Source organism: Bacidia gigantensis (assembly GCF_019456465.1).
Source record: "Bacidia gigantensis strain McMullin 20006 chromosome Unknown contig_255, whole genome shotgun sequence".
Lineage (NCBI taxonomy): Eukaryota > Fungi > Ascomycota > Lecanoromycetes > Lecanorales > Ramalinaceae > Bacidia > Bacidia gigantensis.
In genome coordinates this window covers 1816028-1838204 of record NW_025408605.1, presented here as the reverse complement: position 1 = coordinate 1838204, position 22177 = coordinate 1816028, and the positions used below count along the sequence as shown (strand labels likewise).

The 22177-nt window shown below is 49.5% G+C and overlaps 7 protein-coding genes across 7 annotated transcripts; 3 read left to right on the top strand and 4 right to left on the bottom strand.

Moving 5' to 3' along the window:
• Positions 1-489: 489 nt before the first annotated feature.
• Positions 490-2516, bottom strand: KY384_007318 (uncharacterized protein; the record flags this gene model as incomplete). The annotated part of the gene is made up of 5 exons (XM_044815809.1): positions 490-1136; positions 1294-1514; positions 1915-2200; positions 2255-2388; positions 2437-2516. 5 exons carry the CDS (start codon positions 2514-2516, stop codon positions 490-492), a joined length of 1368 nt encoding a protein of 455 aa, XP_044667683.1.
• A 2526-nt stretch (positions 2517-5042) lies between these two features.
• Positions 5043-6970, top strand: KY384_007317 (uncharacterized protein; the record flags this gene model as incomplete). Its single annotated transcript, XM_044815808.1, has 6 exons — positions 5043-5163; positions 5388-5485; positions 5539-5947; positions 6049-6407; positions 6459-6651; positions 6717-6970. 6 exons carry the CDS (start codon positions 5043-5045, stop codon positions 6968-6970), a joined length of 1434 nt encoding a protein of 477 aa, XP_044667682.1.
• Positions 6971-8548: 1578 nt separating this feature from the next.
• On the top strand, positions 8549-9979 carry KY384_007316 (uncharacterized protein; the record flags this gene model as incomplete). Its single annotated transcript, XM_044815807.1, has 2 exons — positions 8549-9048; positions 9097-9979. 2 exons carry the CDS (start codon positions 8549-8551, stop codon positions 9977-9979), a joined length of 1383 nt encoding a protein of 460 aa, XP_044667681.1.
• A 1012-nt stretch (positions 9980-10991) lies between these two features.
• On the top strand, positions 10992-13073 carry KY384_007315 (uncharacterized protein; the record flags this gene model as incomplete). The annotated part of the gene is made up of 1 exon (XM_044815806.1): positions 10992-13073. One exon carries the CDS (start codon positions 10992-10994, stop codon positions 13071-13073), a length of 2082 nt encoding a protein of 693 aa, XP_044667680.1.
• Positions 13074-16046: 2973 nt separating this feature from the next.
• Positions 16047-16702, bottom strand: KY384_007314 (uncharacterized protein; the record flags this gene model as incomplete). Its single annotated transcript, XM_044815805.1, has 2 exons — positions 16047-16361; positions 16427-16702. 2 exons carry the CDS (start codon positions 16700-16702, stop codon positions 16047-16049), a joined length of 591 nt encoding a protein of 196 aa, XP_044667679.1.
• A 1137-nt stretch (positions 16703-17839) lies between these two features.
• KY384_007313 (uncharacterized protein) lies at positions 17840-20084 on the bottom strand (the record flags this gene model as incomplete). The annotated part of the gene is made up of 6 exons (XM_044815804.1): positions 17840-18420; positions 18477-18764; positions 18811-19395; positions 19445-19468; positions 19531-19615; positions 19671-20084. The coding sequence occupies 6 exons, from the start codon at positions 20082-20084 to the stop codon at positions 17840-17842; spliced, it is 1977 nt and encodes a 658-aa protein (XP_044667678.1).
• A 1316-nt stretch (positions 20085-21400) lies between these two features.
• On the bottom strand, positions 21401-21815 carry KY384_007312 (uncharacterized protein; the record flags this gene model as incomplete). Its single annotated transcript, XM_044815803.1, has 2 exons — positions 21401-21626; positions 21760-21815. The coding sequence occupies 2 exons, from the start codon at positions 21813-21815 to the stop codon at positions 21401-21403; spliced, it is 282 nt and encodes a 93-aa protein (XP_044667677.1).
• Positions 21816-22177: the final 362 nt, after the last annotated feature.

Below are 22177 nucleotides of genomic sequence, written 5' to 3'. Positions count from 1 at the left end.
TATAGTAAAACACGATCCCACGCCCTCAATCCCCCGCGCACGAGCAAAAGTACGACACAGTAACGGGCCCCGACCCGCTCGCGACCGCATCGCACTTGCCGCCATCGCAATGCTCAATGCACGTCTTCGCCACCGTATTAAAGTAGCCGTCCTCGCAGCCCGCGAGGGTCAGCGTGCCCGTCGTCGCCGTCGATTCGGCCGTGGTGGTGGTTTTCTTGCCTGTGTCTTTGGCAGTGGTTTCCCCAGTTTCTTGGGCTGGTGCCGGCCCAAGGGGAAGCCTGAAGGCCCCCACGGCCCAGAGCCATTGGCGCAGTATGACGATGTTTTTCCGGAGGTGGTGTGCGTGGTGATGCTGACGGAGGTGGCGTCGCAGGTGCAGAAGGTTTTGTCGGCGCTGGGTCACTGTTAGAATAATTGGGCAGCGAGCGCATTTGGTGTTGGGGAAACGAGGTCTCCGGAACAGCTATAGGGGATGGAATGGGGAAACACTTACGAGGCGGTTAGTAGACATGCTGGCCATAGCCCCGTGGGTGTTTGCGCCCGCTCTACTGTGGATGTGATGGATGCTGGAGGCACGTATGTTCCTTGCGATGAAGCCCAGGCTTTCAACTGCGACTGATACGCAGCGGGATAGGACGTGTCCGGCATGAGGGCCGACATGGTCAGGACTACTTGTGCTCCGTCAAGGTCGTCGTTGCATCCTGACACGCCATCCCCACTACGCGCATCCAGCGCTTTGAATACCGGGTTGCTCGAGTTCCATTTGACGTCTTTGCCGTCGTCTTGAGTCCGCACTACGTCTTTCCATGGTGCTCTGAGGTTCTCTTCTGTGACGGCGGGGAAGGCTGGATAGACGTTGCCGAGCTGTTTCTGCACATATTTCGCAAGTCCGTACATGTTCATGTTGTCAGCGTTCTGCCATACATCTGCGGAGGAGTTAGACGTCAGCTGCATTAAGAGAGTGAGGGGAGTTCGCTCACATTCACCGGTTCTGTATGGATAGCGGGCGAGTATTTTCGCCTTGAGGGGATTGTATGCTTTCGATTCCCACGCCTGCCCGCCGATGTCCTGAAATCGAAGGTTCATGTCGGTGATGTGTTGATTGCTGCCATATGATCGTGCTTTGGAAACCCAGTCTATGTGCATGAGCTCTGATGATATGTCAGCATGTAGCCGCCACCAATTAGTGTGAAGCCGAGTCCTCATGAAGGCTGCCGTTACTTACCGTGATACCAGACTGAGCCTGGAAATAGATTAGCATGGTGCTTCAGCATTGCTGAATTCTGGGGCTACCTTGATTTTTAGAATACTGAGTCAAATCAAGGGCAAGCTCTGGTGGATTGGTTTTCCCATGGAGGAGTGCTTGGTTCAGAGTTGGCATTGTGAAATAAGCAGGACAAAAGTTGATTCTCGCGATACCAGAGTCCTTGTCTTTGTTGACGGTCAAAGCATAAGTTTCTGATCCATCCGGACATGGGCACTTTTTGTCAGGATCGTCACATCGGACATGCAGCCTCCAGCCGGTAAAGGGTACCCACTTAAGATGCGTTAGAGACCCTCGATTGCTTAGACTACGTCCCCGGAATTACGCACATGGTTTCTCATTGTATTCAAGTCAGTAAGAAGCGCTGTGACAGTCAGAACGAACCTCTGCGATGCTTGCAGAATGGATTTTGGATATTATCCTTACGCACAACTTATTTGGGCTTGTTGGGGTCTGTTTATCAAATTTGGTCCGAGATATTCGATTGCGGCCGCCTCGTTCCTGGATTGAAGTCTTCATTTTAGCACGGATTCAAGCCAGACCACTGAACATCGAACAGGTGCCACATCGTCTTCACTTGACAAGCTAAAGGTCATCGGGAGCAACTTCTAACGATAAAGTTGATTCCAACTGATTGAAGATAGACGTACCAATCAGTGACACCATCTTTGTTTTGATTCATAATCTTGTACGCTTGATACCACCCCGAATAGATGATAGGAGGCTGCCACGCCCTACACCCGTTGAAGTTGATAAGATTTAACGCATCCGTGTCGACGTCCCCATCATAGTCTGTCACACCTGAGAGAGCCAGACCAGCCTTTGTAACTATGGTCTGAGCTGTGACGTTTACAGTGACAGAAACATCTTTGCCGTCCTCGGTGAATTGCGTCGTAAAAGTTTTGATATCGCTCAGATCCAGACAGAGAATCTGCACTGAAAGCAGGGCGAGAGAACATGTAATCAAAAGCATGTTTTTTCAAGACACACAAGACTGAAGGGCCTCCTCGTGAAATTGCATCATTGATAATCTCTGAACTTCTTGCGAGCGACTGAGGTTCTTATTCGTAGGTGAGTCGCGTATCGATGCTTCGGCCGGCCTGATCATGACCAACTTCGTAGGCCTGTTCAAGGTCTAGAAGTGTTACAAGACAGGCATGGACCGCCTGCACCAGGCAACAGAGATGAGGAACTGTCTTTGTGCTACCGTGCCGTAAGCATAGTGTTGGGCTGAAGCCCGACTGTTTCGCATAACGAAAGAAGGAGAAGGACTGAGACAGATTGAGTGAACACGCGTACTGGGCGGTTTTACGAGTTGAGGAGGTCGCCGTGTAGGACTGACTTGAGTGCTTCTTAGTCTCTTGCACATACAAGCTTCCGATGACTTCTTGTGACACTCAATAAAAGCTTATAAGTAACGAGCTCGAATTTTAAAAGAAATACCTAGCGATCAACAGAAGTATTCAAACATGCGTGCAGCGTTATGATTCAGTCTACCTTGTAATAGCTTTGTGCAGAACAGCGCACTCTCCAGGAATTAACGCAATCGAAATAAGCCAATAAAAGGGGCTTCCTCACTCAACTGCTCTCTGGACCAAGGTCTCGACCATATCGATGAGAGCTAGTAATAACCTTACTATGGGGCGGAAACCCTCAAGACGCGCGTTCTTGACGTGACATGAAACCTCCGCTTCAAGGCCACGGCGACTTCATACTAGATGGAGACGTTCGATATTGGTGTACGCTAAATGTTCATCTGGCTGGAGGACCAAGGGTGAAGAGCTCCATGGGCTCTCAAAGCTTCGCTTACATGATGATCTAGGATGCCTGTCCATCCAATCCCCGTGAAGGCGCGATGCAAGAGAGGTGAGCTTTTCATTAGTCATTTGACGCACCGAGCCTTGACGTATCGAGCCAGGAAATGAACCGAAGATTGGCTTGCTCGCCATCGGCACGGGGGAGGCACGGCGCGACCAGGCTAGAGTCAAACAACGGACTCTTGGCGCCAAACTTGCAAGGATTGGCACTCCGACGTCTCATGAATTCAACACTATTATTTAGATGAGCAAATACGACTCATGGTATCCTGACTTGCGAGCCTAGGCAAGAGAAGGTGGTTCACCTGAAGGATGATCATCTTGCCGTTGCCCAGATCGGCCATGGCTTGGCATGCACTATCGGAGATAAAGGTGTGCAAACTCCGCCCCGAACATTGCTGGCGGAAGCTTTCCGCCTTCGTTCCATCCCGACCTCTCGCACATTTTCCATCCACCAGGCAGGCTGTCATTCCATCACCTCAAGCCCGAGACTATCTCCGTTGGCTTGGACTTGTGATCCAATGGCCTAGTGAATATGAATTCTGAGAATCAAGCTCCAGCTCTTGTTGCGCAATCGAGCTAAGAATCGCATATTATGCTTAGCGACCAGCTATCGCTCCCCCTCTGAAGCTGTTGGAGATAGTGTCATCGATCTGCAATCTCATATAACTGCATCTTGGCCACTTACATGATCACTACCCATGAGACCAGCCGTCACACGATGATGCCATATGAACAGACTTTACAAGCTTCGCTAACAATGACATCGAGACAAATTTAACTTCGCCGGAGCGCCTGAAATGGCTACTTCAGGAACTTCTTAGGTACTGTTTTAGCAGCGAATTCTCACGTGGCCCTCGCTTCAAGGTTTAGGGCACTGGACTCGATGGACCGCGTACAGCCATTATAATGCTCGCTGTGAGATGTTCATCGAGATAGAGCTAAAATGATTTCAGAGTTTCGGCATGATGCGTGTCCCAAGCGTGCCTTGCATGGTACTCAGATGGAGCATAAGCTCAGCAGATCTAAATGCATCTAGGTTGTTACCTGGAGTTTTTTTAATTTCTCCGCCCTTCGGAAGTGGAGAGATTATCGGTCCTTTGGAACACACATTCGCCTTTGAGATGATATAAGCTTTGGGCTTGGCGCTGGAGGACATGAAGAGATGTTGATGCCATCGCTGATGGCCATGTAGCCTGTCCGATGACTTTTCAACCTCGAACCGACTATAAATTATTCAATGTGGCTTGTATCTTCAGCTGACTTGTGTCTGACGTCCCCAAGAAGGCTGACTGACTGTTCCATGACGGGACATATAGTCGATTGGTGACTGGACGTGGTGTGCAAGCGGAGATAAATTTTCGCTAGAGAAGGGTAATGTCATCCGAAGCAACAAGACTGCCGGCGAGTAGCAAATCCCTTTCCCCTCTCTCAATGACGCTCCAGATCGCCCAGATCAATTTGCTGGGCTGCTAAACCTTATCAATATGCTTCAATTGATATACTTTTGTCGATCTTTTAGTCGATATTTATGCCAAAGGGTTAGATCTCGACTTATTTCCCTAGGAGAGAAGCTTTCACAGCCCAACTCCAGATGGCAGTCCCGCAGGAGGTCAACCTGGAATTCTGATGCGTGTAAACTACTGGCGCAAGTGCAAGGGTATATAACGTTCCCTGTGACCAACTATTCCCCAGGCGATTGAAATCGAGACTTGAGCACTTCCTGCGACGCGAAGATGAGTCCTATACATCTTCTGCAAGCTTTGTTGTTCAGCATCCACGTATGTTACTGTGTCATTATTCCGAGAAGCAACAACCCTGTGGTTGATCTCGGTTATGAGAGATATCAAGGCGTGAGAAATGACACTCTGGGCTTGAACATCTTTCGAGGGTAGGTAATCGTCCCTGATGAATTGCGTCGTGGAAAAGATATGTGCTGACGCATTGTTGCAGTATTCGCTATGCGGCCTCACCAACAGGTAGACAGAGATGGCAACCCCCTCAGGCGCCCAAAAAGAACCGATCATCTATCATCTCTGCTGTCGAATACCCTCCACGATGTCCTCAAGCGCCATCAGTGCTGTGAGCATTCTCCAAGAACCTTGCAGAGCCTTGTCCCGCTGATGAACCTGCAGCAAGTTCACTGAGCCGCCAGGTCTGGGATATGAGGGTAACGAGGACTGCTTGTTTCTCAATGTCTATTCCCCTATCGACGCCAAAAAGTTACCAGTCCTTGTTTGGATTCGTTAGTGTCTCCGGAGATCCTCGTGGATCCTCGCTTATCTTCCACTAACGACGGGATTTAGATGGCGGTGGCTACGGCGCCGGTGATGGCACTTACGATCCAGTCGCCCTGATGCGCGCCAATGAAAACGCATTCGTCGCGGTCATCATTCAGTATCGAGTAAATACGCCCCAAAAAAAGAGAAAGTTGGCTCTGAGCTAATCTTCTGCTAGCTTGGCGCGTTTGGCTTTCTCTCCTCCAGGGAAGTGCACAAGCGAGGTGTCTCGAACGCGGGACTTCTAGATCAAAGGTTCGCGTTTGAGTGGGTCCAGAAAAATATCAACCTGTTCGGTGGTGATGTGGATGCCGTCACGATTTCGGGACATTCTGCCGGTGGAGGCTCGGTGATGCTTCATGCCATAGCATATGATGGAAAGGATCCCGAGAAGCTTTTCACTAACCTCCTACCTTCAAGCCCTTACTTGCCTCAACAATATCATTACGATGGCTCTATGCCGACGGACTTCTACAATCGCTTCGTGCAAGCAACGGGATGCGCTGGTCAGCCAGACATCTTCGGCTGCTTGGTGGGCAAAGACACCGCAACTTTGCAGAAAGCCAACTACGAGGTGACCGAGTCCGGTAAAGCCTCTCATCCGAAAGCTTGGATTGAAAGCTGACTTCTGTAAGCTCGGTATGGTATGTGGGCGTTCGTACCTGTCACCGACGACGTGTTCATCAAGCAAGTGCCCTCGAAGCAGCTGCTCGCAGGGAAGCCACTCAATGGCAAACGGCTGCTGACAAGCGTAAGAACAAGGACGCAGACATATTACGAACGACTGCTAACGACCACAATTCTCAGAGCACGGCAAACGAAGGTCCATTTTTCACACCCCATGACATCACCACCAATGCTGGCTTCGTCAATTATATTCATACTTTATTGCCCTTATTCAACCAGGACATGATCACTCGAGCTCTTCAAGTCTATGATCCTCGTGAGTCGACGGGTGTCACAACGCCCTTCTCCACCACTGGCACTTCACCACCGACTGCGCTCTATGTGTCCGACTTCGCCGTTGGTCCGCAGCAGCAAGCTTACGTATTACTGCATATTCATCAATCTCTCACGCAAAGGCTAACCTTTTCCTAGAATCTCAACGCTGAGGTCACCTTCTCCTGCATCGCCTATTGGCTGGCCGAAGCTTTCTCCGGCAGCGGCAGAACATCATGGAAGTATGAGTACAGCATTCCACCTGCATTTCATGCCGCCGATCTCTTTGGAAACGGCTGGCTTTTTGACCCGACCCAAAACATTCCCGCGGATTTCGCTCGGCTATTCAGGCGTAAGTAGCCTTGCTCATCGATCTCAATAAGGCTGGACAATCTGAGTGCTGATCTACCTTGATAGAGTCATGGGGCAATTTTATCATCCATAACAATCCCGGTTGGAAGCCTTACAGTCCCCGTCAGCCTGTCATGCAGAATTTCAATGTCACTGGTGGATTCGCCGTTAGAAATTATACCATTGATGATCTGGTGGCCGCGCAAGCGTATGGTGATGTCACCCCGGACATCAAATTGGTCGATGCGTACAACTGGGAAGGTGGACGAGGGAAAAGATGCGAGTTCTGGAGACAGAATGCTGATGCGATCCCTGCGTGAGCATGTGATAATCCGGAAACCGGCTGCACCAGAAAGCAAAGTGAGATGGCAACAGAGCATACTTGGGTCCACCAGGACTGTGTTTGTACACGCTAACATATACCCGCAAAATTCACATCCGATTTTCAAGACCGGTTAATGAATGAGCCTTTGGGATGAATCTCAACCACACATCATTCACTAACAAGTATTTTGACTGCAGCATAATAGTACATTCGCCAGTCTACGGTGGCGTAAAGCCTCTCTCAGCAACCAAATTGATTCGGCGTGTGTGGCGAGCGCCTATTCCTTCACACAGTCGCGTATGATTTGACTCTGTCTGAGAACTTTTCAGAGAGGCGAAAGAGTACAATATTTGAGGCATCGGGAAACACCGCCCTAGATCAGTGGCTACCCTTTCTAATGCAATATCGTACCCCGTTACTAAGATTACAGGACGATGGTTTTGGAACCGGAAGCTTTACTATCCGCTCACCAAATTATCCAGGAGGCGCAAACGAGGTTACACGTCTCGCGGCGAATCAGAACACCGAGCACTCCAGGGGACCGTATCTGGTAATTGTATGGATCGAGGGAGAATCTGTCCAATCTTATCAATCTGAAAGAAATTTAGACGGAATTAAGGCTCGAATTTGGGCGGGACAACAACCGATGGCCGAAAATACATGGAATGATAATAAATGGTAGACTACTAGTCTTACTCTGTAAGACAGTGGCCAAGCTGAGGACACTTTTCATATATCAATAATGTGAGATATGAGACGTTGGCTAAATCCAAATCTGACTACTTCCCAGGTCATCATGGTATTCTCTTTTCCTGACTTTGAATCGTCATCAGGGCTAGGAATGGAAGCCTTCTCCGATCGCTACAAAGCAATCCATGACACTACCATTGATCTTGGCGGCCTTCAAAGGGGATGTCTCCATCTGGTCGTGTTAGATTGCATGATTGGCGCCCGTGACTGGCTGCAGCGAAGACCTAACCAGTTCCAGTCGTATGGATTTTGACGACCATTGCGAAACATCAGAGTGATGTGCAGGCTTTGCACCTAGATACTACGAGAATGCCGAGAAGATCGTCATGACAGAACATAAGACGGCGTCATCAAGGCTCGTGGATCATGTACTCCGCACGGACAAAGGTGTGGGCAAAGGGGTCATCCCCGAGAAAGTACCAATGCTGGGGGCGACGACGTCTACCGTAGATTATCATGTCTTGGATAGAGACGGATAGGCAATCTGAAGACGTCAAAGTCATTCCTGGGGTCCGTTGGATAGATTAAAGACTTTAGGGGCGAATTTTGGTGGCATTCAAGAGTGACTCCTTTTTAGTTGCTGATTGGTTCGTGAAGGACCGCGATTGAACCTTAAGTATAGGACAAACTTAGTGGTCTTGGCATACTTCTATCCTTCGCCTTCCATTGTCCTCTCTTTCTATCCTACTCAAATGCGTCACCTAAAATGTGAACATCCATGGTCAGAACCCTGCCATAGACCAATACCCTCACTCCCGAAGTCGCGGTGCCATAATATGTGGCCGGTCTCCTTCCCCTCCTCTGACTACGGTCAACGCCCGCCATGAGAGCAACAGAAGCCAACGGCCGACGTACACGCCAATGGCCTGAGATCAAGATGAAATACAATGAGGGCGATTCATCATTCGATGTCTATGTGGAACCATCTGAAAGCGTTAGATCCACGAAGGTGCCGCGCACAGAAGAGGAGTTTGAGCGATTCTTTCCCGCTGAAATTCTGAAAAGGCCGGAACCGGAGCCGTTTTCACAAAAGACACTGGACCTATACAGAAAAGCTATCGAGAATCCAGACCAATTGCAGGAGGAGGACATTCAAGACCTACAAGATTGGGTGCCGGAATCTGTGGCAGATGAACGGTGTCTCAAAGCTTGTGGTGTGACATGGCAAGAGCTGGTCAAGACCGCCGTGGTTCGAGCACCAGACCTCACACATGACGAGATTGCTTTTCTAGACACCGGTCGCGACATACTTGATAATCATTTCGACAGATTTCAAAGAGACATAAACAGACTCAAGCAACCAGGTGATTTGGGACAGCTATGGTAAATCGACGTCTTGCTACCATCTGTTGTGAAGCTGAGGTTGTACAGGATGAATGCCCGAGAGGCCACAGTTGACTCTGAATACGCCATGGCTAAGGCCAATGCTAAAAGAGAAGGTCAGCGGATCGACGAAGAGCGCAAAGAGGGGCTTTCACATCTAAGTCTAGAAGATCAGTTGTGCAACCGTCAAGCCTTGCAGATTCCTTGGCTTGCACAGCTCGCTGCCCGAACTGATCCCCAGTGGGGTCTCGTTTGCTTGAGGACAGACTACAGTGATGAAGTGGCATGGATGAAGTTCAAGGAGCACCTGAGTAAATCCGCAAAGATTGGGCTCTGGGACTGCCCTGGCTCAGAATTTGTCGGGAAGATGTGGAGGCTTCACTTCATTGACGATGACAAAGAGAGGCTGGATAGGGCAAGTCTTGAGAAACTCCGCAGGTATGCCTACAGAATCCTGAGGGCACGAGCCCCCATTGCTGACCAGTTTAGATACATGAGCACGCCTCCCTCTGACTCCTCCGTACCTTCTGCCCTCTCATCTGGCCTCCGCCACGACAGCTTTCTCTTTGCCGATGCCGATGCGATTTCCTCTCTTCATCATCCTCCCAGCGACCCCTACCTTGATAAAAACTACACTTCAGATGGTGTGCCAGTCTCGACCTCGCATCTCATAGCAGGTTATGTGAATGCGGTCGATACGTTTCATGATCCTTCCAAGACATACGTCGATGGATTTATGGGAGTATTGAAAGTACATCCGGCTCACGTCGCCACAACGTTCCTTCAAAGGCATTGTCCGACGGGGCAAGAGAGGGGGAATGACGATTGGTGGCAATACAAACAGAGTATGGAAACTATGTTTTCAAGGGCAAAGGGTCATGGGAAGAGAACAAATGACGTGTATCATCCAACCGCTGTGTACAATCATTGATCATACACGGTTATCGTGAAGATGATAAGCATACGTACAAAAGGAGCTGGCGAGACCACCAAAGCCGGAATGGCCAACAACTTGGCCTACGCCTAGGCGTTCATCTCGGCCTTAGTCTTGGACGCTGAGTATAGGCATGTAGGCATGTCTGCTCGGTTTCATCAGCAAATGTGTCTGCTGGGTCGGCATCACCTCATCAGTTCTGACGTACATGACGCACGGTATCTGACACGTCTCGCTGTATTGCCGAACAGCTTCTGGTACTCCCCGGCGGGCTACCAAAATATTGAGTGTGAAACCCCGGGGATCCTCGAACGAAGCCCGCATGTGCGATCACGCGGAGAAGTACATTATGGTGAGATGGCTACTTGATCTACAGGTCGTCTTGTACGACGTGGAAGTTGGGAATGGCGTCTAGGCAGCGGATACTCGCGAAGGAGGGGACTGGGTCTAACTTGTCGAGACAGGTGTTCTGGTTTGATATAACCACCTTGTTACTTCCCCTAGTCGCTCTACTCGCTTCCGTCAATTTTCCGTCAACTTGTTCTCGGACCACAGCCTGAATATACGCACTAATAGAAGCTAACCTTAGGATGAGATTACCCCGCAATCGTTCCTGCGTGGGGGTATTCAGTCAGTATCACAAGGTCATCTTGAGCTTTAAGCCATAAGCATACCGCTATGGACGACGGTGCTCAACTATGCGCTTTCTGCGCTTGCATTCGCTTTGAATATCTCGGTCTACCTACTGTCGGAGATGTGAAAACCATGAACTCTGGAGGTCCAACGCCAGTGCGGTATCCCTATCAGGAAATAGAGGAGTCGTACAGATGTTTCCCACAGTGGAGTCTTGGTTTGCAGAGCAACATAGCAAGAAGATCCTCGTTTTGCCCCCCTGTGCAAAGCAATTGTCTTGCTGCTTGATCAATGGCCTGAAACTCGGAAGAAATGGAATGAACATAGTTTGGGAGATGATCCATGGTGTGTTGCCTATCTAGACCAAACTATCCGAATGTCGCCGAAGGACGACGTGACTTGGCAGGGAAAACAACACTATGTCCTCGAGCGTTTGTCACTCTGCTGGCATCGTGCTGATATCAGCGAAGCCTTTTTCCCAGGGATGATCCCCATAACATACGCGGGGCCGAACGATATTCCTAAGGGCGTAGCGTCCAAAGTAAGACTGACCAATTGCTTTCAGACATACAACAAAGAAGCCCGTGCGGAATTTATTGGCCCAGACTCTCCGGAGGCACGAGAGCAACTCGGCTCGGTGATCTTTAATGGAAAAATTCGACCACCAATGCTAGACTCAGCTCTGCCATGCAAATGGCTGCAGCATTGTCTTGCAGAGCATAAGTGTGGTCTCCCAAAGGAGTCACCATCTTCAACAGAGGCCTTAGGGTCAGAACACAAATCGGTGGCTTACTCTGTGAATAAGCTGCACGAAAAACCCGGTGACGAGGTGTCGAAACTTCGATTCATAGACGTGACACAACACAATATTGTCGAGTTTCGGGAAAGCGACCTCCTTTACCAGAGCTTTGCAGCATTGAGTTATGTGTGGGGACGAGCGCAACGACTAATACTACGAGAGAACAACATTGCCGAACTCAAGCAACCTCAGTCACTCGTAGGAAAGCTGGCGAAGACTATCGTAGACGCAATTCAATTGACAAGACTTCTCAATGTTCAGTACCTTTGGGTCGACTCCCTCTGCATTATACAAGACAATCATACTGACCAGTCGATTCAAATCGACAACATGAGCAAGATATATGCGCGCGCGTTAGTCACCATCATTGCAGCCTCCGGAGAGCATGCCAACGTTGGGCTTGCTGGGATAAGCTATCCGCGAACCAAACACCAGGTAGAAGTGCCTCTGCCTGAGACTGAGTCAGATAATCCTTCATCCTTGTTGACGACCCTAAATCCGACACCATCTGGCTTTGCTAGTTGGTTAATCGGCTGCCCATGGGCCTCGCGCGGGTGGACTTTTCAGGAAGATGAGCTTTCAAGACGCAAAATAATCTTTGCCGAACAGCAAGTCTTCTGGTCCTGCAACAAAGTTCAGTGGGCTGAAGAAACAGCGATGGACACTTCGCTTACGATGTCTACCATAGCTGCTTTTCCCCTTACTGCAGATCTTCGCGAGGACCCGAACAGGCTGTGGAACCCGTATTTCAAATTCCTAGTCGCTCAGTATTCAGGAAGATGCTTGACCAATGCTGGAGATGCGATGGACGCGTTCTCCGCTATTTTGCAGCAACATAAGAGCTTGACAGGATCCGATTTCTTGTGGGGTATGCCAACCGCGTATTTCGAGTCGTCTTTGTGCTGGGGTAGATTCGAATATACCACTTTGAAAAGAAGGCCAGGTCTGACGACGCATCCCGTCGCATCTAGTAAGCGCAGAGTGCCCTTTCCTTCATGGTCCTGGCTGGGGTGGGAAGGTCGAGTCGCGTTCGAGGCCAGCTTTCCGTTCCAGTGGGATGATATCCCTGAAGAAGAAGCAAATAGCACCAAGGAAGCCAGAATCGTCTCGAAGTCGGAAATCGAGTGCTACACGCTCCGTCAATCTCCTCTCAGGCTGAAGCGTGTGTCCATGAGTGGTCTTTCTATGACAGCGACGAGTACCTTGTCGGTGTCTCTAGAGAACATACTAATGGAGCTTCCAGCAATGACGGTTGAGCAGCTGCGCGACACCCCCGACGAACATTATCTATATTTTTGGACAGATCAGGCGTTCTTAACGACTGAGCTCTATCAGATCCTAGATCAAGACGGTAGAAATGGAGTGCACGCTGAGTGGTACCCTATGCCGGAGCGTTATGGCAAGAACATCTTGAATGAGGAAGGGAGGAAGATCGGGCATTGTCTTGCGACCGAGCAGCAGCCAATCACAAGCATGAATGGAGCTTCTACCTTCATTCTCATTGCATCTCAGGTGTCAACGAACAGATATGAGAAACAAGTCATCGCAATGGAGTTAGAGTTTAGAGGGAACGTGTCGTCGAGAGTGAACATCGCGTACATCAACGAGTCCGATTGGAACAGCGCAGTGCGAGAGCGAAAACTAATATGCCTTAATTGAAGTGGTACCTCGCGTGGTCTGGCTATCTACCTAATGACTACAGCGTGCGAATCATCTTATAGGACTGGGCGAATGACTAGTCATTGACATCGTTTCTAAAACTAGACTCAATAGGAGCCTTACCTATGAAGTCAGATTCAATCAAGTCAATGTGATGTATCTATGAGCAAATACTTGTTGTCATGTAGGAGATATGGGGTAACCGCACTGAACGTCATTTAAATTGATGGATGACTCGTCGGGATTCATCACGACTGACGCAAGCCAAAAAGCCAAGATCAGACTATAACTTTCTGTCAGAAGAACGACGTGGTCAGTGACCTTCGCGATAATGCAGTGCCATTCTGCAACGAGTAAAGCACTTAGAAACCCTAATGCAGGTTGAGCATAGCGATGGCTTTGTCAACCCAGCTCTCAGAAGGACGAAATATAACTCTTTACGATCCGAACTTGTTTGTATTATCCAGCTACGATGTCGCTGTGACTCTAACTTAGGCAATGGCCCGAAGCTGGCGATGCCCCGACCCTTGTTTGGCGAAGCCAATCATGCATTGAGCCGCTCGATATTGCATGGCGCTGCTGAACTTACATGCGATAGACCCACTTCAAACAAAGCCTACCTCAGCGACCTGAATTTGTACGCAAGCGCCTCTTGCCATGCAAACACGAGACAAATGCGTCGCTTTTTTCAAGCCCCCAAATTTCATGCTCTGGGAAACAAGGCTCTGTACTATTGCTTCCACGAGGTCCTTGAGCGGCAGCACATAACGAGATAGTCGCATGCAATGCAGGGACCCTTCACTGATGCATGGACCATGCCACTTCCCGTTTGTTGACTATGCAAATTTTAACAACTTCAAATTGGCAGAATCGCCAACTGTACCCAATGGATCCTCGTATTGAGTCATGCAATGCATCTCGTCCTGCGTCAGATGATTGTCGCATGGGGGCTGGAGAGAAGTGGATCGAAATGAAGCGGCAGCTTGTATGGTCGGATCACCTACGAGGCTCGAGATTGCCTTGCATAGGGAGCTTTCGATGGAGATTTTCTATGGGCTTCACGCTACATAAGCACCGCAAGACTGTATTTAAGGCCAGATTAAGAACACACTACGCTTCTGTGGGGTATATCTGACGCAGGATGATCATGGCTTAAAGCACGTCTAGCAATCGTAAGGATACAACGTCTTGGACACCATACAACGTTAGAGCACTCCGTGGAACTTCTCATAATATGAAACGGAGAACAAGCACCGTATTCAAGTCAAGTTTTGTTACTAAGGGCACCACATATCTCTGCACGTTCGTGCCTTTTCTGTCGTGGTGGCGCCTCGGTGGCTGAAAAACATTCTCCAAAGGGCTGATCGAGCAACACCCGCCAAATTATGCATTATGCAGGAACAGCCAACGGTTTTGGGCGCTCAGGGGTAAGCAGAGGTCTCCACAGATTCTTGGCGCATCGCGAGGGCGCAAGGTCATTGTAGAGGAAGGAAAAGTAAATGAGTAGCAAGATATCTCACGAAAGAACAATGAGATTGTGTGCGCTAGATCACCATACCGCACAAAGGACATCTTCAAGAAGGGTGCGAAGTCCCAGTTATGAGGAAGACTTCGGTGGACAAAGACACCCTTTCTCGCCAGACGTACCCAAGCTGCAAGGTACGCGCTCGGGGCACGGATATGATCGCTCATTGAATATGCACAGACTTTCTCCACTTCTTCTATCGCATTCGACATCACGGTCATCTCAGCAGATATATAACACAAAGCAGCCAGCCGTCTGCTTCTCTTCTCACCTCATCACCTTCGCAAACCTCTCATCTCAACTCCCAAGCATCTCATTCCCCGAGCTGTCAACCCAATTCCACCCTCTTACAATGCATCCCTCCACCATCGTAACCTCTGTCCTCCTGCCTCTACTAGCCTCCCTACCCGTCTCCCTTGCCATCCCCGCCCCCACTCCCACCCCCAACGACGCCGTGTCAACCCTCGTCGCGCGTACGAATACTACTACCTGTTCCGCAAGCGGCACGAAGCAAGTATGCTGCAATGCCGGAGGAACGACGTTAGGGCTCTTGAACAAGCTCAATTGCCTGGTGCAGATTGACGGCGGCGCTTGCAGCAATAGCGCGTACTGTTGCGAGACTGATGCCGGCACGGTGAGTTATTATTCTGCTACAAATGAATCCCTTGGATTTTGGCGGGGGGGAGGAGGGGTGAGGGGAGGGGGAGAGGGGGAGTGATGCTGATTACTGATTGATACCAGGGAACATCGTTGATCAATTTCAATATTCTGGACTGCGTGCATATACTTTGAGGGGGGCGGGACTGAAGCAGCGCGCGATAATTAGGGGAATTTGGAAGAGGGAGGTGATGTACTTGTAGAGTCGGAAGAAAGAAGAAACCAGGCGATAGAGGAGCTTTGCTTGACTGCTTGTTGGAAAGTCATATTGTCAGGGCAACGCCCCTATTTCAATATTAATAGAACTCTAATTCTCTTCTCCTCTTTGATGGCATGTCTCTATCCTCCTCATCCATTGGTAGATCTTCCGAGAGGTACGCGCACTTCGGAGAGGACGTTGGGTCATTGTTGGTCGCGACCGAAAACGTCGTTCTCACTGTTGTGATCTTAAGATTGTCAGCAGGGAGGTGCTGAGATCGAGTACTTCAGTGGGTATCAGATTCAACGTTGAGGAGCGGCGTCATATCTGTAGCTTCACTATGTTGAGGGTGTGGTGGAGTGGAGGGGAGAGTAAGGGTTCAAAGGGTGGATGTGGTTGAGGGGCAGGTTTGTGGAGATTACGGTTGTTGAACTTGGGGGCGAGTTGGACCTTTCTTGTGCTTTGCTTGGGGAACGGACATGTTCTTCATGCTGTACTTCTGCTTGTGTTCTTTAAGGCCATATCATGGAATCTGTCAAGAAATATGAGAGGGTGTCGCCCGCTGGCGTTCAGATGCGTCCTAAACTTCGCACTACGCAGTGCTCAACGACTTATTATTGACCTGCCATTCCTCTTTCGAGACAACGAAAGTATGTGCTAATGCGTCCGGCCAGCGATCGTGGTCAGTCAAAGAGAAGTTGAATGTGGGAACATATCCTCTGCTTTCCCAGAGCCAGACAAATTGAAACATATGCTGCCAGAGCCATATATAGTTCAAAGCATCGGGAGAACCTGTTCCGCCCGTAGTGTACGAGCTCAGCTGCCAACCAAATAATCGTATGGGATGAGAGGGACCCCAATAATGATCGGGTATTGGTTCGAGCGCGTCCCAGCCGTCTTCGAGGGACTAGTCATTGACGCGTCAGCTGAGATGGCGCTCAAGATTGAAGATACGATGGTTTGGAGCCTTACGTATTGCCACTGTTCGGTCATCATCACTTCTAGGATCTTGGTTATCTCACCGAACGGCATATGAGGCTCTCTAAAGCTCTCTGCGACGTAAAAGCTGTTGCCGAACGTGTCAGAACAAGGGTCGGGAGGGTTGCCAGGGAAATCGCCGCATGCAGGGGGAACTTCGTTGTTCGCTTGGTGTATGGGGGTGGTCTGCGGCGCAATCGGTGTAGCACATCGGGTATTGTTGAAGAGTAGCCCTAAGAAAAGCAAGACTTGGACGGTCCGTTTTGCCATCGTTTGGAGTTGTATGTATTGAGACCAGCTCGCGGCGAAGAGAAAGGTTTATACGTGAACACTGCAAAGGCGCTTGGAGCTTTGCAACGCATGCGCTTAAGACATATCGCGCGTTATGTTTTCTTCGTCGACTGGTGCATACCCGCCACCCTGATTCAGATCCTTCATAGTATTCCTGACGTCTGTGCATTGCTGAACATGTGTTCACGCGGCACTAGATCAATTACCAGTCCTCCTTTCAACCGCAGACCTCGAAAGACACAGCTTCGACGCTATGTATTGCTCTGTACGCAATTTTTAAAATGGGTACGCAGACTCTCTTGCTGCGAAAACTGGCTGAAGTTAGGCAAAGGGAATTTTAGGCACGGCAAAGCGATCGGGTTTCTTCTCTTGTACAATAAGAACATGCTATATACAACACACTACTCCATGTGACTATCTATCTCAGACATGCGGCCCCGGCATAGCATGTTCTGCATGACCCACAATGCTAGGTTTTTATGGGTATCACGAAGGGTAGGTCGATTCTTCCAATGATGGAGCCATTGCAGGTTGTTGGTGGAGCCACAACACAAGGATCGTCACCAAATTTGAAATAGATCAAGAAACAGGTGGGGCTTGAGTTGATGGACATAGATCGAAGCTTCATCTCGTCATGTCGGGTCTACAAAGGCAAATTTCCCTAGAAATGGCACGATAATCAAAAAGACATGTATGTTTATGACCCAAGACACAATTTATATCAAGCGACAACATCTGAGCTACTTAACGAAAGTCCGCGCTCTGCTGTATAGTCGAAGCTCCGTCACTGCTGGTCCGACCTGGAGTTGAAAGGAATGAAAAGGAAAGTTCATGCAACCCATGCAATCCCGGTGTATCATTAGTTCAAAGCCCCGAGTCCTCTTGGAATAGATGGGGATTATGAGCATCAAAATGATTTGTAGGATCTGAATGCCACTCATCCCACTTCCGGCAATTATGTTGAAGCATTCCAAGATCGGGCTCGATATCTCGACTCACAAGGTGCTTATTCTCGAGCAACTGGAATGCCATGCCTGAAGCGGCATGGAAAGCTATATGGCAATGCAGAATCCATGATCCTACAGAAAATATGTCAGAGAGAGGTGCAGGATTGCCTTAGTGGGGAGCCACTTTACCTGGATTGTCGGCCTTGAATGCTATGATCACGAAACCTCCACCTGGCAATAACACCGAGTCTCGACGGGGAGGGTTGTTGCAGTTGATGGCTGGGTTCTTGCAATTCAATTTGTCTGGAGTCAACACGCCCTCCGCGCCAGGCACTCCTGCGCCTTCGTCGTTGTTCCATGGGTCCTCACTCTGCAGGAGGAGCCCAAAATCATGACCATGTAGATGGATCGGGTGTGCAGCTGGGATGAACTTTTTCTGACCATCGACTGGGTTCAGTTTCTGTGGTGCTGCAATCACCATCCAGATCCAGCTGTCTTCCTCCTGTTCGTCAAGGGTGTTGAGATCGAGGTGTGGACGCTGCATCATTTCGTCCGTGTAGTCAAGATTGAGAATGGTCGGGTCGCTGTAGTTGAGCCAGATTGGCGCGTGGTCCATATTCCATCTCAGGTGAGCCTTGTCATCTGGGATATAAGGTGTGTTGCTTTCCGGCCCACCTACTGCTTCAAGGAATGCCTCAAATAGATATCTCTTGTTCACGGGAGCATCCTTTGCATTTTTCCACGTAGGATCTGTTCAGCCCATTAGTATTTCTTGTTCCACAACACCTAATCCGGGAGAATCCTACCAATGTTCGCCGGATCTCCAACTTGCCAAGGTATATGCGGTACAAGATTCTCGTACGGTTCATCCGCACACGTCGTGGGGAAAAGGTACGGGTCGGTTATGGGTGAAGCGTACCGAGGCATTAGATTTGGGGGAAGGTACCGAATGATACCCATCTCAGTATCAGGGCCATACGAGAACTTCGCGCATTCGCGTGCAGGTATGACACGCATCCAAAAATTGCCACCGATTGCCCTTTTGACATTGAATGGGTTTGGCGGACCATGGACGATGACATGATACCGTTGACCTATGAGCATGTTAACGAGATTCGTGAAGGCAGGTTGATGGCTTACTTATTCCAATTCTGAGATTGTTGGTGAAGTAAGGCCTGATAGGCACGAAATCTGTCGCGATAACTTCTAACAAGTGATGGTCGATGGAGAAAACAAAGGTAGTATCAAGAGCCGTGTTTGCAAGTATGAGGTGGTATTTCTTTCCCATTTCGAATTGGAGCTGGAACTTATTCTCCGTCTTCTGCCCTGGTCCGAATTGGCCTGTACCATTCAGGAGGATGTTAGTCATCTCAGGAGGTCCTCCGGATTTGAGCACTAGTGGCCAATCCTCAAATCCACTCCGATGGTTCCAGTCGTTCATCAAGATTGGCCTAAAGGTGTCGTCACTGCCGTAATTTGATGTTGCTGGACCATAGATTGTGAGAGGGCCGTACAAGCCATCGCCATACTGAAGCGAGTAATGGCTGTGGTACCAAGCCGAGCCATATTGCAGGGCGCGGAATTTGTATGTATAGCTGTCGCCCGGTGCTATCGGACATTCGGTCACTCCAGCGACACCGTCGTGTTGGTTGGTGTGCAATTGCCGGATGCCGTGCCAATGAACAGATGTACCGTTCCATTTCAGGTTATTGGTAACATTAACCTCTGCACATCTTTAGCATGCTTCAAGAGTACCATGATCGGTCTCACTTACCGACCCAGTCACCCCAACAAACTTCTGTTGCTATTCTCAGCGTTCTATGCACATACAGAAGAAGTGAAACCCACCTAGCCAAGGACCAGGGTATGTGCCATTGAACACCTTTCCATGTTCCAAAATCTGTCCGTCGGGTGAGAGTGGCTGCTCATTCACTTCCAAGCTAAACTGCAAGCCTATGAACACTTGTGCCTGATCGAGTACATTTGCCAAGAATACATACCTTTCTAGTAATCCCAACCGGGACCTCGTTTGGATCCTCATAGTCGGTGTCGATATTGATCTTCTTAGACGGATCTGCCTTATTCTGCAACCAACAGTCCCGACTATTTGGACCGTGGCAATTGACCCAGTCGGACATTTTGGGGTACTCGCACACCAAACGCCCACCTGCATCCTGAGGGTGCCTCGGTGTAGGTATCAATGGACTTCCGTCTTCTGCAGCGTAGAGCTTGCCATCGTCGGCGCCCTCGCCCGGAAGAATAAAGTGCGTCGGCTCGACTCGACCATGGTGACTAGAGTAATGAGGCTCATTCTGAAGCACGGTCTGAGTTCGATGATCTCGGCCCGGCGACCATAGGAGTGTGATGTTGAAGATTTGGATAATCTTTGCCCAACCAGCAGAGGGTAGCTTCATGTTGACGGCTTTGGTAGGCCACCCTCGTCGGTTCTTTCTGATCACAAGGTTACTCACTTACAGCTGCTCAAGATTGAGAAGGTTATGACTCAAACTCAGGCACATCGTCCTGATACTAATAGAACTTCTGGTCACCCAATGTCAAATGGTTCTTATTCGGAGATGGTCGTTGCCCCGCACCAATGCTGTTGCATATGCAACTTTCCCTGCATCACAAATGCAACTGTCCCTGCATCGCAACCAATGCGCTATGGATGACCCCGCACCGTTACGATAACGGTGCAGTAACTAGATCCATTAATAAAACCGATCCAATATATTCTCCAGGCTCGCAGTCCATCTTGCATGGTCACAGTGTAGTCTGTCTCACTGCGCACCGGCTTATCGCGAGGAGCTCACCAGAAGCAACATGTATCTCGCCTTGGCTGCGTCTTTGATACTCGATCTTGAGTCCTAGCAACAAGGAGACTGTCGGCCTAGTGCTGGCTGCATCTGTAGAAGAAGTAGAGAATGCCTTGTGTATGCATTGAGATCTGCCCACGGTCTGCGCTGCTTGGTTTGCAAAAAATGCAATCGACGTTGCAAGTGTTCCTCTAACCTGGAGAAAATCTTGTTTTTCCGTGAGTTCCCTCAAGCCCCGATCTGTATGTGGGTATGAAGTACTACGCTGCGCCACTTTGTCTTGATCGCAGGATGGTAGACCTCTTAACTAGACGGGTGTACTGGCCTGTTGTGATGACAAGCTCATTGTTGATCCTTTGGCTTTCTTACATCACTCCGCCTGAGGGATCCCACATGCGGCACCCTACAATTGGCCTTTCACTGAACCGATGTCGATCGATCGATTTGGTTCATGCTGCCATGACTTCTTACTCTCAGCACTCTGAATGAGCCTTGACAAGCTCATCCGTTGAACCCTGAACATTTTTTGGTTTCAGTCACCGAGACGTCATCCTCTCTTTCGCAGATTTTAATATGCCGCAACATACATCATACACTTCGCGGGACAGACGGCGTTGAAAATCAGAGCTGCCACCTCTCTGCTTTCGCAGAGGACAGAGAGAAAATAGCTCACGTTGGCTCCCACGGTCAACTCTACACGCTCGCTTCCATAAAGCCCGCGAACGGCATATAGGTCTCTGTCTGGGCCAAATGCTGTCCACCTCAAAACAATGACTGCGGCACCTAGTTTCAAACTCTCTATCGACCGGCTGGATATCTGTATGCGAGGGGATTTCCCCGCATACGCAAAGAACCGAACGGTCAAGAAGGCCCAAATGCAGGAGGTTGCATTCGAGCTTGGCCGTCGAATGAACTTAGACCACACTAGCGCCAGCGTTGGCAACCATATGAGCCGTTGACTCTGAAGCATGGACTGCATTGGTAATAGCAACACAGACAATCTTATAGTCGACCCAAAGCTTGGACTGGATCGAATATAGAACCAACCATTTCGTCCACCCAAACCGCCAACAGTTCACCAAGCCGTTGCCAACGCTGACTAGCGCTGCACATGCGGGTTTGGCTTTGTGACCTTCATGGCTGTGATTTAAATTATTCCCACAACTCCGAGGAGTATGTCCTAACGCCACAGCAGTATCCGAAACCTGGAAGTTCCACCCTCTCTATCCTCACAGAGCTCGTGATGTATGCCAAGAGATAAAATATTAGTAACAGAGGGTCTTCCAGCCAGAGAACCTCCATATACGAAGTAAATTTCCGGGGTGTCATGGTCGATGTCGGAGAACCTCTCCATGATAAAGAGATGGTTTGACAAAGCTCCACTGCACCTCTAAGTATGGAGACAATACAACAGATGCTTACGCCGCCCCATGCTTTAATTTCTTATACATAGATAATTGAAAAGGAAATCTCAGGTGAGCATCCCACATTTCACGGTCATGAAGCTGTTCGCTAGTATGCAGTTCGCAGAACTGCAACCTGACCAGTACGATGGTGCCAACCCATCAGCTGTGCCTGAACCGATCAGACATGTAGTGAGCCGATAAATAGCAAACAGCTATCACACCTGGTTGAGAAAAGCCGGGATCGCCCCTGCGCGCCCTCCTTCCTTAAAGATCAGAACAAGGGTC